General features: G+C 37.7%; 1 protein-coding gene across 1 annotated transcript in view; it reads right to left on the bottom strand.

The window, feature by feature from the left end:
- Nucleotides 1–16,538, bottom strand: part of LOC115590542 (uncharacterized) — a 518,602-nt gene that overhangs the window by 401,772 nt on the left and 100,292 nt on the right. The window contains exon 14 of the mRNA XM_030431925.1: nucleotides 12,950–13,018. Within this exon, the coding sequence (XP_030287785.1) occupies nucleotides 12,950–13,018 (69 nt within the window). The remainder of the gene's footprint in view (nucleotides 1–12,949; nucleotides 13,019–16,538) is intronic.

Here is a 16,538-nt window from a genome sequence, read left to right as displayed (position 1 = left end):
ATAAATTAGAACAGCTGAAGTCTCTTATCTAACATTGTTGTATTTTGGAACTTTCTGACATTTATCCATATCGTTTTGAGATCTATCTTGTTGGCTAAATGTCATTTTCTTCCAACCTTATCTCATGTGTTCCTCACTTGAGACTTGTAATCTGTTATCCGTCTATTACTCCTGCTTTTGTGTTGTACCTCGTCTTCACACTGGTTTGTTCTCAACAGGCTTCTGACAATCAGCATCATTGAACTGGAAAGAAAGTAACAATATTCAGTTATAATCTGTATCTGTGTAGGTTTCAGTGAGAACAAAATGTCTTTATTTTTGTGATTTACACCCTGAAAACCTTAATGTCATCATAATCCCCAGTGAAGTCTCTTTGGGAAAAGATACGTTAACAGTTTGATTTGATTTATTAGTCATTAGCTTGGGGCATGATTCTGAATCTGTCTAACAGGAAGTGAAGACAAAATTATTTCTAACAATGATCTGTTAATATTACAATATATCTTAAATGTTTTCTAATATATTCCCATAGTCCTACCTCTGTATGTGAGTAGATAGACAGTGCTGGAGCTGGTGGAAAAACATTTTGAAGTTATGTTTTGCATAGAACACAAAAATATGACAGCATACAGTGAACACTTCTGTACAGATGATTTAATCTCAGATTATTATTCATGAAATTCAATAAAATGAATTTTTGCACACATACTTGTAAGTGCCCGTGCTTTCTGCAAAAGGCTGTTTTTCAACCTGCACCATTCAGCAACAACAAACCAAACAGTTAAAAAAATACATTTACTGTTTCTGTATTCTATGTAATGGAACAGATTAGTTTAAATCTTCCTCACCTTGCTGACATGAGAATCATTACACTCATACCAGGTGTTGTCCTCAGACAGGACGGTGGCTGTGTAATGTCCACCTGTTATACTGCCCATGTGATTCACCATCCCATACAGTTTGTATGTCTTGTTCTACAATGAAGAACACAGTGAGGAACAGAAAATAATTTTAAAATCAAACTACAGCAACAACATTCAAATATAAATTACTTTTCCTTGCCTTCAGCTGTAATTCACATGGCACTTCCACACAGCAGTCTGATTTGGAATGTAACCCGGTGTTGTAGTCAAAGACAAATCTCTTGAGGAGAAGAATCAAGATCTGAGGAGCTTCCACCATCTCACAGCTCTAAATAACACAAGAAACATCATCACACACTATATCCTTTAACACAGAATATTTTAATTTGATTCCAATATTAAAATTGAGCTGGATATTGTTTGTGTTTTCATTTTCAGGTCAAAACTCACACTTTTTGTTCTTGTTTTCCGTTTACAGCCGTTGCAGTACACCATGTTGTCACCTGTGTATGTTTTGGTTTGGAATGTCCTCTTAAGGCTGCACTTCTGTGGGAACACAAATGTTGTAGTAAATGGCATATTAGCTCAGCATGCTCACATCACATTAAGATACTGAACAAGTACTGTGAACTCTGTCTGCTCACCACACTGCAGGTTGTATCAGGAGTATCTTTCAGTGACAGAGGGAGAATCCGGAATGGATTTGTCTCCTCACTGATGATGTGGGATTCGAAGCACTCTGTTATGTTTCTCAGCTGTCCTTGGAAAACCTTGAGAAAAAGCTTGAGAAAGTCATTTCCAACACAGAATTCTGATTTGTTCTCCTGTAAATAACATTGTAGATTTAATAAGTGCTCACCTTAGAGGCCTGTAGACTGATACGACGTAAAATCCTCTGAAGGCATTCAGCTGCATCATGTTGTTCATGAACTGCAGAAGGAAACATTAAACTGAATCTGATATATTAGTTTTCTTCTCAGCACCGTATGACTGTCCAGCTTACCATTTGTAATCCCCAAACTCTTTGCGATGTTTTCTGTTCCACATGTTTTTGTCTTCAGGTCCGTAAAGATTTTTATCAGCTCTTGATCTGTTTGTGGATCCAACCTTTAGGAAGACAGCAGCTTCTCAGTGAACAGTGACTGTTTACTGCTTTGATGTGCTCAGCTACAGAGTTTTGCACCGTTGAAACACCCTTATACTAGAGCTGTAATCGGGTCTTAAAAGTTAGGCCCGACAAGTACATTTTGATTGACAGCATTTTAAAAGTCCGAACCCGTTTACAGCCCGACATTATTCAAATGTGCGCACGCACACAGCTCTTTTGTCTTTTGTCAAGACTGAGTAATTTGTAAATTTTTTGACATCGTGTATTCATGACTAACGTACTTTAACAGAATGTCGCATATTTTGCATTTCACATAACCCACTGGCTCATTATTCCCATTATGCACATAGTCAAAACTTTGCACCTCAGACTTTGCTTAGTTGGCAGGTGCAACCAAAACGTAATCGCCAGAGGCCAGCCTCTGTTTCACCTCCTCAGCATACATTTTCGCATCTTTCTAGCTAATCTTTTACCGCGCAAGCCCGAGCCCGGCCCGAGCCTGTGTAAAATTATAGAAATTAAGGCAAAGATCTACAGCTCTACCTTATACATTAAAATGATTCATCTTATTATAAGGTGTATCTTGCTAACAGGTTTTCTTCTAAATTGATCTCCTTGTACCGATACAGATAAAAACAGCTGTTTCAAACCTGCTGTGGATCTCAGTCGTCATGAAGAGAACCTACAGGACACTGTTGAGGTAACATGTGTCTCCCTGATTGTACAGGCCAAGATGAGGTCTCTGTATCTGAGTCCCTTAAAAGACAGAAAAACACAGTGTCATTACACCATCACCAGCCATTTACAATAAATCACATAATTCAATATGTAGTGTATCATTGGCAGAAACACTTTCTTATTCCATAGAATACTAACAGTATACCTCGTCCTTTTCATCTGAGAACAAAATAATGCTCCATGCATTGTGTCCTTTGTGCAGCAGATGCAGGTGATGTTCAACAAAAATAAATTTTTGTCACTATCGAACAACATTTCTGAGCAAAACCAAAATTTGATTGATTTCTTTTTCAGTTCTTTTTTTAATAATTAATCCTCTTTGAAGGCTGTGTCTCAGTGGGTAGAGCGACCCTTCCGATCACTAGACGACCCATCTAGTGATCAGAAGGGTCACCGGTTCGAATCCCGGCTCCCCCCAGCTGCATGTCGAAGTGTCCTTGAGCAAGATACTGAACTCCAAATTGTTCCTGATGAGCAGTTGGTGCCTTGCATGGCAGCCTCTGTCATCAGTGTATGAATCTGTGTGTGAATGGGTGAATGTGGCGCTTTGAGCTGTCGTTAGACAGGAAAAGCGCTTTAAAATGCAAGACCATTAACCATTTAACACTAACTGCTAGAGTGCTTATTTGTTTTTATTTCGTTTTTCTTTCCTGGGATGACCAATAGTTATTGTGATTAATGGTACATTTTCAAAGTTTATATTAACATTTTAATATTAATTAAGCACAACGACATGCCCCCTTTTAAGTAAAACACATTTAAACCAAAATAATTTAAAATTGTAGTTTATACTGTAGTGCTGGAAACCTTTTGCTTTTGTTTGCATTCATTTTGTTTCATATTTTCCCACTGATTTGCAGTACCTCAGCGAACCTGAGCTGCTTATTACCTGTAGCAGGACGCCCTTTATTCTCCATCTTAGTGTCTTCCAACTTGTTTTTGTGTGCGAAGCTGAAAAGAACAGGGCTTTAGTTTCTACACATATTTTCCTTTGCCTTTAAGAGTTTTCCAGTTATTCAGTTTTATGCCATGGCCTGATCCTTTGACTAATATGTTATTACACTGTGATCTAATTTATTCTCAATACACATTTTCATGACCTCACAATTCTATGTATCATACAGTAAAACAAACAAAACATGCAAGCAAACATGTAAACCACACCTTTACAAGCTCAGTCTTTTTAGTGTTGACCACAAACTTTCTTTAAACTTTAAATCCCTTGTATTCTAACCTGTGGTGAGATAGTTGTATAGCTGAAGGAGCAGGATGGTTTTTAGTTTTACTTGTCTGTTTCTTCTGAAAACATGCAAATCCATCACACTGTGGGACATCTGAAGCTCTAAAATCGTTTATAAAAGTCAGCAAATTCAGCTCCTCATAAATACTGACACGTACTGCTTTCACTTAAAATGATCGACTGGTAATGTTTTATTACAAAATGAATTCTATATCTTGTGTGAATGACTTAGCATTTCATAACTATGATAAACACTTTAGGTGATAAAGTGTCTAAAATTGCAAGACATACTGAGCTTCGATATTCTACACAGGGAAAACACAAAATAAATAAATAGGAACAGGTTTAACGATGCTTTGCGATGTAAGTCAAAGTGAGAGATAGAAAAGTAATACTCACTGCGGTCTGGCGATCAGGTAATGACACCGGTAACTTGTAGAACGTATTATGTTAAGTCTTACTGTCGTTAGTTTCACAGAAGACTGTCAACTGAGCTGCCCGACGTCTCGCTTAGTGACACGATGACGTCACATTAAATACAACTCAGTAAACAACAAGTTTGACTGGACCTGGAGTCCTTCGGTCCAACCTTTTGACCATCTTAAGAATATGCTTTCTAAATTATCTTTCCGAATGGCTATACACTAATTGAGGCGATTGTCTCTTGATGTTCGTTCTGAATTCATCTAGTCAGTAAAGGTGTAATCATGCAGCTTACTGACAGGCAAATTGTTGTTGTTTGTGTATTCTGCGAGTAACTACTGCACTGTGTCTATACAGGTGGAACTATAAGAGTTTCTGAGAATATGCTACACACCATGCCACCATATGTGTTTTTCTTACTGTCAGCAATTTGTTTTTACATGATTTACAGGGTCGTGGGTCAGAACGTCTACACGGTGACGGGCGTGGTGGTTAGTGTTATCACGTGCAAGATGGTGAAATGTTGGTCCCGTTTTTATTTCTGTTGTGCCTCATGCGCATATAAAACCAGCGATAACTAATTTTAGAAGTGTGTGTGTTTGTCAATAGCTCATATGTGAATAGCTTATATTTATATTTTAAAATGAAAATCTTTTTTTACATAAAATAGAAACTCTCCACGTTAAGGCTACAGGCAATTGGTCATGTTATAATTTCATAAAATTTTCGGTGAAGCTTATTAAGACACTGTGCACACCTTGCAGGTGGCATCCTTTCAGCCAAAACAATTGGTTACACTATAGGTTCTATAGCGTTGGTGGCAAATAATCACAAATGAATGAGGTACATGAATTATCAAAAATTCATGCATGACTTCAGGCATCAAAAGGCGTGATTCCATTCATTTAGTATTTCAAGACTCATCAGAAATGTGTGTGTATTACCGGTTTCTTAAGCCTGACCTCATGCAGGAGCAATGTTACTTGATTACTTGAACAACTGAGGTTTTTCAGTTATCATGTTTTCTGAGTTATTAATGATGTTCATGTCTTCTTCAAAGTCTGCAGTTATAGGAACAAGCCATAGAAACAGACCAGCTGAAGCAGAGCACAGCTTACCACTTCTTGCCACTTCTTACTGCAAGAATTGATGGTAGGGCAGGTGTGGTTATTGCAAATTAATAGCTATTGATAGTAATTATTTGAATCAAATTAATCAAAATTAATAACAAATAATAATCAAATCATTCAACCAGATCAAAAAGAGTCGCAAAAGAAGGGCTCACTTTAAATATGGATTTTTTTTTTTAATTAAAGGAACAGTAAAGGAAATTAATCCAAGCACTGACCATCAAAACAACAATAACTACCGAACTTATGCACAAAATAACCACTGAAAAACTGCTCAATTCATTAATATTAGCAATTTGATCAAATCAATAATACTTCAATCAACAAAAGTCCATCATTCAGCTACATCCATGTATTAAACTAAAACATATTTGGGGGCTCACCCGGGATTCTTTTTGAACAGGCAAATTTATTTTTGTAGAATATTCTTGTGTAGGTTGTATCTGCCGTGGGTATATTCGTGAGTACTGTTTTCTTGGTTATCTGTGTGTGTACGATACCTGGCATAAGGACTTGCCTTGTTTTTCTGCAGGTAGGTTTGCTCTCATCTTCAGAATAGTTGGTTAGGTTAAAGGTAAGTGTAGAATTACCAGCGATATAGCTCAGCTTGCCCATAAATGACAGTGTTTGTCGGTCACGTAGCATGAAGCTGTGGTGCGTTTTGATTTGGATGTGTTTGTGGACAATCCTCCAATCAGTCAGTTTGAAGCATGTAGGGAATAAAGGCATTATGAAATTTCTGTATCCAGATACCTGCCTAGAAAAAAAGTGAAAGCCACCCTCCTTAGTGGCTTGGTTGGTTTAGGTCTTTAAATTACTGGTAGCTGTTGATTCTCCAGGTTTTGTGGCTGGGCCTAGAGGCCTTGACTGCGTGTAGGAAATGTGATTGGTGGAAATAGCAAAGTATTATGACATTTCTGTATCCAGATCCCTGGCTAAAAAAGAAGTGAAAGCCACATGGGGCAGTTTTGGCTTGTCCAGCGAAGTTAGAGACATGCGGCCTAGATGGGTGAAATCCAAATGTTTGTGTACTCCTTTTAAGTTGCGCATCTGAAAGCTGATGCTTTTAGCAACACGTTACGTTGGGACTACTATAAAAACGGGTGTGCAGCTGTTTTTATCCTCTCCATTATATAATTATTTTTCCTTTGAAAAACTGACAATGTGTTGAGGTGTTGAGGTTAACCCTAACCCACAGACAATGGGAGATGGTAGTTTTCCAACCTGGTTCGACTGTTACAATCAGGCGGCACCTGCTGAACATTAGGGTTGGTGCAGTTCCCTTTGCTTACCAGGCTTTGTTAATGCCAGGGGGCCATATTTAAGCTTTGGTCTACATGCAGGCAGCTCCATTTTTGGAACCGTGTGGTGAGGGTCCCTACATCCCCCCTTTGGTCCAAAGAGTGAGGTGCTGTCCTCAGTCTTTGGAGCAGCAAAGGGCCGAGTTCTCTGATGCTTTGTTTCCCAAACCTCTAGTGTTGTCCACAGGCTCTCTGGCCGGGCCCATACATATCTTGTTGAGCACAAAGAAAACCAAACAACAACCAGTGTTTTACAGTGTAGAACTAACAGCAAATAAAAGGGACGTGGGGGTCAACCAATTCACAAACAATGTAGCTGAAAAGCATATAATACACGCTAATTAAGCCTCAATTTTAGTCTATGTCTTCTTTAATCCAGTTTGTTTCCTCTGTGTGAATTAAAGGCTTTGCAGCATCCTGACATGGCTGTTCAAACAGCAGAGTCCTCGTGGGCAAAGACGACGGGTCAAAGTGGACGTTTTCTGAGAGGAATTCTCCTTCTGTAGTGATGAGAGAGCTGGGGTTTGTGCAGCTCTTTTTGGGATCTCAAACATGTTTGGGCTACCATGAATATACATGTTGTTATGTCATGTGTGCACATAGGAGGTAGTGGGGGATATCAACAAAGTGCAGGCGAGGATGTTAGGAAATATACATTATGCCTGACTGTCTCTGACTTACACATTGGTGACTCCAATCTTAAAAGAGAAACAGATAAGAAAGATCAAGCTACCACTGTTAAGTTCTGACTCCTTCTTATCTACACTCCTCACAGCTTCACTACACCCTTGTCCTCTCATCTCCTCCTCCTCCATCTGTTCATTTCCATGGAAACTTCACAATTTTTTGGGTTATAATAATCAGTGACCCGGGGAGGGGGCAGATTTTTCATGTTATTAGTGTATTAAGCTTTCTAAAATAAAGTGCGAAGTATATCTGTATAAGGCCTCAGTGGGCTGGTACTGATCAGTATTCACTTTTGCATATTTTTTGGCTTATTGACCAGCATTTCTCACAAATTGCTGCCATACTATTTTCTGCACTCTTCATAGCATCAGATGATCAGGGAGGTGGCCGCAGAGTGCCCTAAAGTACTGGCCACTTCCTTTCGGTGACCATGTGAAACCATTTGGGCTGTTCAGACTGATTGTTTTACAAACGCTTTAGAGTTAAGATTAAAGTTTAAGTAAAAAGTAAATATCCTATTTTTGGGCATTACTTCTTATGCTTTTGAGGTAATCTGTAGAACATTTGTAAATTTAGGGACCGCAGTATTATTTTGCTTACAACCACCATTATGTTTAATTTATTTAACGCTGCCATTAATCATGTTATTCATGAAGAAGATATGAACGTCATGAATAACTCTGAAATCATGTTTGATGGCAAGAGAGTGACAGGCACGTCATGATGTATTACATTAATTCATTCATTTTATTTGTTGCCTGACGTCATGCAGGAACTCATTTTAACTTAAGTAGCCTTACAATAAAGTGTCACCAATAAATTTGTGTTTTGTACTTTTAATTAGTTTAAGTCTGCTTGTAAAGATTGGTCTTGGAATGGTCTCATTGTGATGTAGTTGAGAGCCTGTGGGGTGTTTCTTCATAGACCTCCGGGCAGTTGTATCTTTGTATAAATGGTGGACATGTGCTGGATTTTCTGGGACACCAGAAGGGTCTCTTTCGTTAAGCGGACATGTCCTAAGGCAAGTTGCAAGTTGTCAACATAAAATAAATGTTAAGTGCACGCTCGACGGATCAGCTAGTTTAGCCTAGCTACCGGAAGACGCCGATGTCAACAAACAGGTAAGTAGCTCCTTGCACAAACACATTGTTTTAACTACTTTTTTATTCATTTTGAGTCATACACGCTACAGTGCTGTGTGCTAAGGTGTCTGCTGATGTTGCATAACTTTTGGTGTGAGATGTGGAGCATGTTAAGACGCTTAAAACACAGTCTAAAGTTCTGACCCCATGCTGTTAGCGTTCAATGCTACATCTCCGTTCACGGAGCTCTGTAATGGCTGGACCAAATTTGTTCGCGTCTTCGGTACTGGCAAGTCAAGGGTAGCTTGAGCAATGAAGCTGCATGTTTAAATCGACCGAAGTTCTCCTTTAACTGTCTTTGAGGAGTTTATAACAATGTGACATATTTCATAAACTGACCAGATGAAAGAACCTGAATATGAAAAGTTACCGGCGACTACAGCTGTCAGATCAATGTTATGGAGTGAAAAGTTAAATGTAGTATAATATAAAAGTAGGGCGATGTAAAGTGTCCTAAAAACCTAATCCCTCCACTTCCATGTAAGTTCTGACTGTCATTGAACGTCACACCCTTGAACTCCCAGACAATGGCGCCACCCTCAGGTCACTGCAGTTTTTCCAACAGTCCATTCATATCAAACTCAGCATCAATGGTCACTTTTGACTCTGCTGAGTGAAAAACAGCTTCTACTTTGTCGCCAGAAAGATGGTTACAAAACACTTACAGATATGTAATAATGTTGCATTAACATGTCTGGCAGAGGACTCCACCATTGTTGTTGTTATGTTCAGTTGTGAACTTCCCAAATGTTTCCAATAATGTTCAAACCCAGTGAAATCCAAAGTAACTGTGTGTGTCATGGTGCATTTCATTTGGTCAGTCACAGGCGATGTGTTGTGTGTAATTAAGCAGCTCAGCATGTGTGAAAACCCACAATAGAGCCAAAGTGAATGCAACAAGGAGAGGGACTGAAATTGAACATGAAATGAATGTGGAGCCTAAGTGGAAATGGTTCCATCACCATGACCCCAGGATGGAGTTTCAAAAGTAGTTTGAGTCCAGGTTTTAGTGAGATTAAAGACTTTTTGTCCATAATACATTTACTCAGTGTTCAACTTTTTCTATCTTCTCATTACGCAACAATGGAGCTGTTGCTGTACATTCTCACGTCTGTGTCTGAAGTATTTAAAGTATTATTGTACATCTAAAACAGACAGTGCAGCGAGAATCTTTTCTACTGGTATAATTTGTGGTGAAACATTAGTCACATTATGATTTTACCTTCAAAACAGTTGACCACTTTATAAAATATGATGTATTGTATCTAAACCACCCAAAACTATATAAAGCACATCAAATAAAGTTCACCTCACAACATTTAAATGCTATTTGAAATTTGATACTTTTGCTGATAATACCTTTATTCTTTTACTGAAGTTAAATTGAATGCAGGACTTTTACCCCCTTTTTAAAACAAAAATCATAGTTACATGACTACTACTACTACTCGCGCACAGTGATTTCACCAATGTATACATTACATTTTATCGAGTGATCAGAAGTAACATGATCCAAGTCAAACCCACCCTTAGAGTACTTCTCATTGTTGACTTTATAATAATAATAGTAGCTTATAACAGCTTCTGAATTACAAGAAACACTGCAATACTGCAAGCCCAAACATGGGCTCATCACCAGAAGATGGTTCTATAATGACCTGTGTCTTACTAAGAACAGGCTACCTTTAAAACACTTAAAGAGACTCTTACGATATATTCATTGTTTTTCATAGCTCAATAAACAAGTAAATAAGGTCCCCAGAACACTGTTTTCACTGGGTTGTGTATTTTGCCCCCTCTGTTTGAGTTTTATTCATGGACAGATAAATACCAAAAACCAAATGTTTTCCTGAGATACTTAGCTGTATCAGCACCATGGACAGCACCGCTCGACCTTTGCTGCATCCAGTAGTGAGTCTGGATTCATAATGAAATGTGATTTAAAAGTCATTCATCAACAATTATATAATTCCAATGTACTGAAATCGGACGTTTATTTTTTTAAAAAACAATGAAACAATTGAAAACAATCACCACAGATAAACTGGCTGAACTAATTCCTCATTTTTATAGTAGATAACTAATCTGTTGTATATGTATGTATGTAAAGTAATATAAAAAATATATACAATAAAATCAATATTTTTTTCTAGCCGCAATTGAAAGATTTAAAAATAAAAAACATACAAAGTACTCCAAACTGGTTCTGCCTTCGTTCCAACTACAATCGGCGTCTCCAGGGCCACAAATGTGGGCGAGAAATATCATCTTGATGGGCATCCCCATACTTATTAGTCTAGACTCTCTACTTGGACCAGACCCATCTTCAAACTAGGCTGTTTGTTTTGAACTGAACTAACTGTAAAGTTATCTGACTGCATCTTACACAGTTGTGACATAACTACTCTGACAATATCTGTCCAGACAGACAGGCAGGCAGACAAGTTAAAAACAACAACAGATATGCTAGTGTGATGATGAGGATGATTGGAACTGGGTTACAGAGATCTGCATCTTAAACTGCACATTTCATTACCATGGCAACCCCCTAAAAAAGAACAAAACAATCACCAATTTTGTAGATTATGTGCAGCAGCATCCTTAATGTCCTTAGTTTATACTAATACAGGAAAATACAGTCAAAATGTATCAACATGACACCCAATGACAGATAAAAGTTGAGGCCTTCAGTATGTGATTTCATCGAAGCTAGGATTAGTATTTTATGCTGACATTAATTTTCACATGACAAAATCATTGTTAGTTATAATATGTCAAATAAAAACACTGTTGCTGTGATCCTTCTATGTGCATTTTAGAAGGAAAAGGGTTGATTTGAAAAAATATGACTTGATATTTTGAGTAGAAAAACTGGCAGGTACAAAATGACTTAAACAGCCTCATTTGAATCATATCATTGTTGCAGTTTAGCGTATCCACAATCCGCACATTTAGCCTACAACTGTTTGTTTTACATTACAAATCACATCTTATGCACTTCTTCCACTATTGCTGCGCAGCATTTTATTCATGATTTCTTTGGGCTGTGGATAAGTGCTCAGAACATCAGGCAGTTTGAGAACTTCAAGAAAAGCAGTCCAGGATTCTGGTCCATTCTTAAAAATCACGTCATCAATCAGATCAGTGACAGTTTCTCGTGGTGTTGAGGGAGACTTTTCCTTAATATCCTGATATTGTGTGTCTGTGATGATCTGTTTGACATGTGCATGCTGCAGAATATAAGAATGATCCGCCTTCAGACAGTTGATGAGTTCCACCTTGTGTTCAGTGATCATTTTCTTAGCAGAGCTCTGTAAAAGACAGCAGGTTCTGAAGATGTTACTTGTCGCTATTGGAGGACAAAGACTTGGAAATAAATGACTTACTAACTGTGACTTTTAAGGTGACTATGAGGAACATATAAAATCACACATAAATATGTGACCTTATCATGATCCATCCTGTGGTCCTTCTGTCACTCGCTTCCAAAACAAATGCATGCACTGCCAGCAAGTGCTAACAAAGATCTTTACAACAGATTGCACCTCTTTTGTCCAAACAGGTGCTAGAATCAACAGAAAGTCAAAATTCCTCATAGTCACTTTAAGCAAGATTTTGAATGCATGGCTTTTACTTATAACAGAGTATTTCTACACTGACATATTCCTGCTTTAATAAATATTATAACCTTGAGTCTTGAATTGTAAACTAATCCAGAATATACTGAATCCAGTATAATATCTGATCTGCCGACAGTTTGTGTAGAGATTTTAAGGTCAAACCTCACATGTGTTGTTTTCATCTTCTCATCACAGGAAATCTTGTTGTGTCCAGTAAATGATTTTGTGTTGACAATCTTTTTAAAGCTGCTTTCCTGTGGACAAATGTTGTATGAATTCCTAATTACATCAGCATGCTGATATTGCATTAAAATACTAAGCTAGGGCTTTGAGTTTTGGCTGCTTACCTTACTGTAGGTTGTATCATGGGAATCTTTCCCTGACAATTGAAGAATACAGATTGTTTTTGTCTCTTCAGTGATGGTGTGGCATTTGGAGCACTTTGTTGTGGCTCTCATCTGTCCTTGAAAAACCTGTGCATAAAGACGTCATTTACAATACAGAATTCTCTTTTGGTCACTTGAAAGATTTTATAAGTTCTCACCTCAGAGGCCTTTGTGCTGACCTGATGTAAAATCTTTTCCAGGCATACAAATGCTGCAGAGGGACATAATTTTTTTTTTGTATGCTGGCATAGACACACACTGATTCTCTTAATATAAATTACAGACAGTAGGACACATGTTCTTCTTTTTACCTCTTTGTTCCTCCTTCTCTGTCTTTGTCTCTTCATCCAGATGTTGTTCACAGGAGTCTTTCAGCTTTTCTCCAACATTTACAGAAGCATCTTCTACTCTAGTTTCATTCAACTCATCAGACTTGCTGTTTTCTTGCGTAGTTCTGTCTTCAGTTTCCTTTGCCATATTCCAGTGACAGTGGAAGAGTCCAGAATGTTTTTGTCTCTTCATTGATGATGTGACCTTTGGAGCACTTTGTTGTTTCTCTCAGCTGTCCTTGGAAAACCTGTGCATTAAAATGTCACTTACAACACAGCATTCTCTTTAGTTCACCTGTAAGATTTTTTAAGTGCTCACCTCAGAGGCCTCTGTGCTGATCTGATGTAAAATCTTCTCCAGGCATTCAGCTGCATCACATTGTTGATAAACTGCAAAGGGATATATTCAATCTGATACATTAATTTCATGAAAGCATTTTTAATCTACTGTTGATAGAATCCTTTCTGTTCAATTGGCTCTTGCTGTTTGAATGTTTTTCTCATTTATTACTGTCCATTTTACCATTTTTAATCCCAAATGTTGTTGTGATGTTTTCTGTTCCACATGTTCTTTTCTTCAGGCCTTCAAAGATTTTTCTCAGTTGTAGATCTGTTGGTTTTTCTGGATCCAACCTTTAGAGACAGAACAGTTTCTCAGTGCTTAAAGTGCTCAGCCATGGAGTTTTGTATAACTATAAAAAAATCTCTTGCAAAATGAAACACTTAACTCAAACCATGTTCTCTCTCGTCAAAACTGTATCTGAATAAAACATTATACATTGCTATCAATAAATAGCTCGTACACAGCATGATTTAGGTGAGAAGTGAGTGAGAACAACATTGTTCTGTAACCAGGGTGTAGACCTTTGAGGTCAGTGTTTTTCAGGTGAGCAAAGTGAGATAAATGGTGAGGTACATGAAGTTCAAGTTTTCAGACTTGTGTGCATAGTTCAATTTTTTGTGTATGCAATTGAGAAAAACTGTAATATTTTACATAATGTTGTGTCCACGTCCAATTTTTCCTCCTTCTACTTATATTTGCTTCAGATAAAAACAGCAGTTTCAAACCTGTCGTGGATCTCAGTGGTCATGAAGAGAACCTGCAGGACACTGTTGAGGTAACATGAGGCTCCCTGATTGTACAGGCCATGATGACGTCTCTGTGGTGGAGTAAAGAATTAAACATAGTCTCATTACACCATTAATACTTTAGTACTGTTTGTAAACTTAATTTGGCTCATCAGTATATGTTTCCATAATGTATCTAATGAAGGTATATGACATTATTCACAAACAGAGTTAGGGAAAGTGGTCAGTTTTGTATGCTGGCATAGACACACACTGATTCTCTTGATAGAAATTACAGACAGTACACACATTCTTCTTTTTACCTCTTTGTTTCTGCTTCTCTGTCTTTGTCTCTTCATCCAGATGTTGTTCACAAGAGTCTTTGAACTCTTCTCTAACATTTACAGAAGCATCTTCTTCTTCAATTCTGATTCTGCAATAATTTTATGATATAAAGTTTCCTGTTAGTACTTGACATGATGTGTTTTTCATTTTAGTTTATTAACGTATATTTGCTACAGATGTAAACAGCAGTTTCAAACCTGTCATGCATCTCTGGAGGTTTCAGGACACTGTTGAGGGAATGTGAGGCCCCCTAATTGTTTGGGTTATAAGGAGGTCTCTGTGTCTGAGTCACTTAAAAGACAGAAAAACACAGTGTCATTACACCATCACCAGCCATTTACAATGAATCTCATCATTTAATATGTAGCATATCATTGGCAAACAACCCTTTCATATTCCATAGCATATTAACAGTATATAAGTCATCCTTTTCATCTGAGAACAAAATAATGCTCCATGCATTGTGTCATTTGTGCAGCAGATGCAGGTGATGTTCAACAAAAATAAATCATTGTCACTATTGAACAACATTTCTGAGCAAAACCAAAATCTGATTGAATCAAACTTTCCTTTTTAATATTTCAACATCTTTTAACACTAAAAGCTTGAGTGCTCTTTAGTTTTCATAACATTTTGTGTGTCTGTTGTAGTGTAACAGCAAACAGACACGATGGGAGGTTGTTCTTTTTTTCTTCTTTTTTCCTGTCTTTGTTGGTGTTTTTCCCTTTTCCTTTTCTTTTCTGTTCTGTTCTTTTCTTTTCTTTCTTTCTGGATGGGAAATTTTGTTTTCAAAAGCGGACGGATGGCAGCATAGATAAGAGCATGCTATTGCTGCACTTTATGGCAAAAATTGCACTGGTCGGAGCAGCGTTTAGTTCAGTGGGTAGAGCGCGCGTCTCATGTGCCGAGTCTCTGCAGCGGACCCAGGTTCGACTCCCGGCCTGGGTCCGTTTGCTGCGTGACCCCTCTCTCTCTCCCTGTTTCCTGTCATATCTTCAGCTGTTCTGTCAATAAAGCCATAAAAGGACTAAAAAATTGCAGTGGTCTATTGGTCTTGAAAAAACAATGTTTTGTTGCTTAAGCTTCTGTATTCAGTCATTATTCAATGGTATAAAATCCATGTGAAAGAAAGTGCTTCTCACTGTTCTCAGGTCAAATATTTATATGCGATTAAAATGCGATTAATTTCGATTAATTAATTACAAAGCCTCTGATTAATTCGATTAATTTTTTTAATCGAGTCACGGCCCTACTTTTCTTATTTCATTTTCTTTCCCTTGTTCTTCCCTACTTCAATATTCATAGTCTTCTCATTTGTGTTGTTGGAGTTTGTACTGTCTTTACTTTCCTGTGCCTCTTCACTTCCACGTCTTTTCACTTCACTCACTGGTGTGTGATTATATATTGATGTGTCAGTCTCTACATTTTCTTCATCACCCTCCTCTCCTCTAGCCTGAAATCTCTCTTCCTTCCTATTTTTCCTCATCTGTCCCTCATCCTCTGCACTATTTCCTATCTGTGTAGTTTCTTCATCATCAGTGTTTCTTTCGCTATTTCTTTTGTGTTCTTTATGTCCTTTCAGCTCTGCAGGAACAATATCTTCACTGACAGACTTCTATGGTGAATATGCACACCACAGAGAAATGAACCAGTTCTTATTACCTCCTCGTCCCTCCCTCTCTGTCGTTGTCTCTTCATTTGACTTAGATTCATTCTGTCTCCTCTTACAGGACAAATTCAACTCTGTAGCTTTAAGTTGGATAGAAAGACATATTTTGCAATCATAGGTTAATATTAATTGTATCCTTTATGTATTTGTGCAGTCCTACCTCTGTATATGAGGAGATAGACAGTCCTGGAGCTGATGGACAATAGTTGTGAAGTTATTATTTGCATAGAAAAACAATATGGGGACAACATGTGGTGAACACTTACAGATAAATAAATCTCAAATTATTTTCGAAAAAACTTTTTTTTTTAACATACCTGAAAGTCCTGTCCTCTGCAAACAGCTGGTTTTTAATCTGCACGGTTCAACAAAAGCAAACCAATGTCAGCAAATGTCTTTTTAGTGTTGATCTTTCTGTTGGTGTGTTTTAAATGTGCAACGTCTTAATGGAACAGATTAAGTTAAATCTTCCTCACCTTGCTGACATGA

The sequence above is a fragment of the Sparus aurata genome, chromosome 10, assembly GCF_900880675.1.
Source record: "Sparus aurata chromosome 10, fSpaAur1.1, whole genome shotgun sequence".
NCBI lineage: Eukaryota > Metazoa > Chordata > Actinopteri > Spariformes > Sparidae > Sparus > Sparus aurata.
The sequence above is the reverse complement of the archived record's forward strand: the minus strand, read 5'-3'. Positions and strand labels throughout refer to the sequence as shown.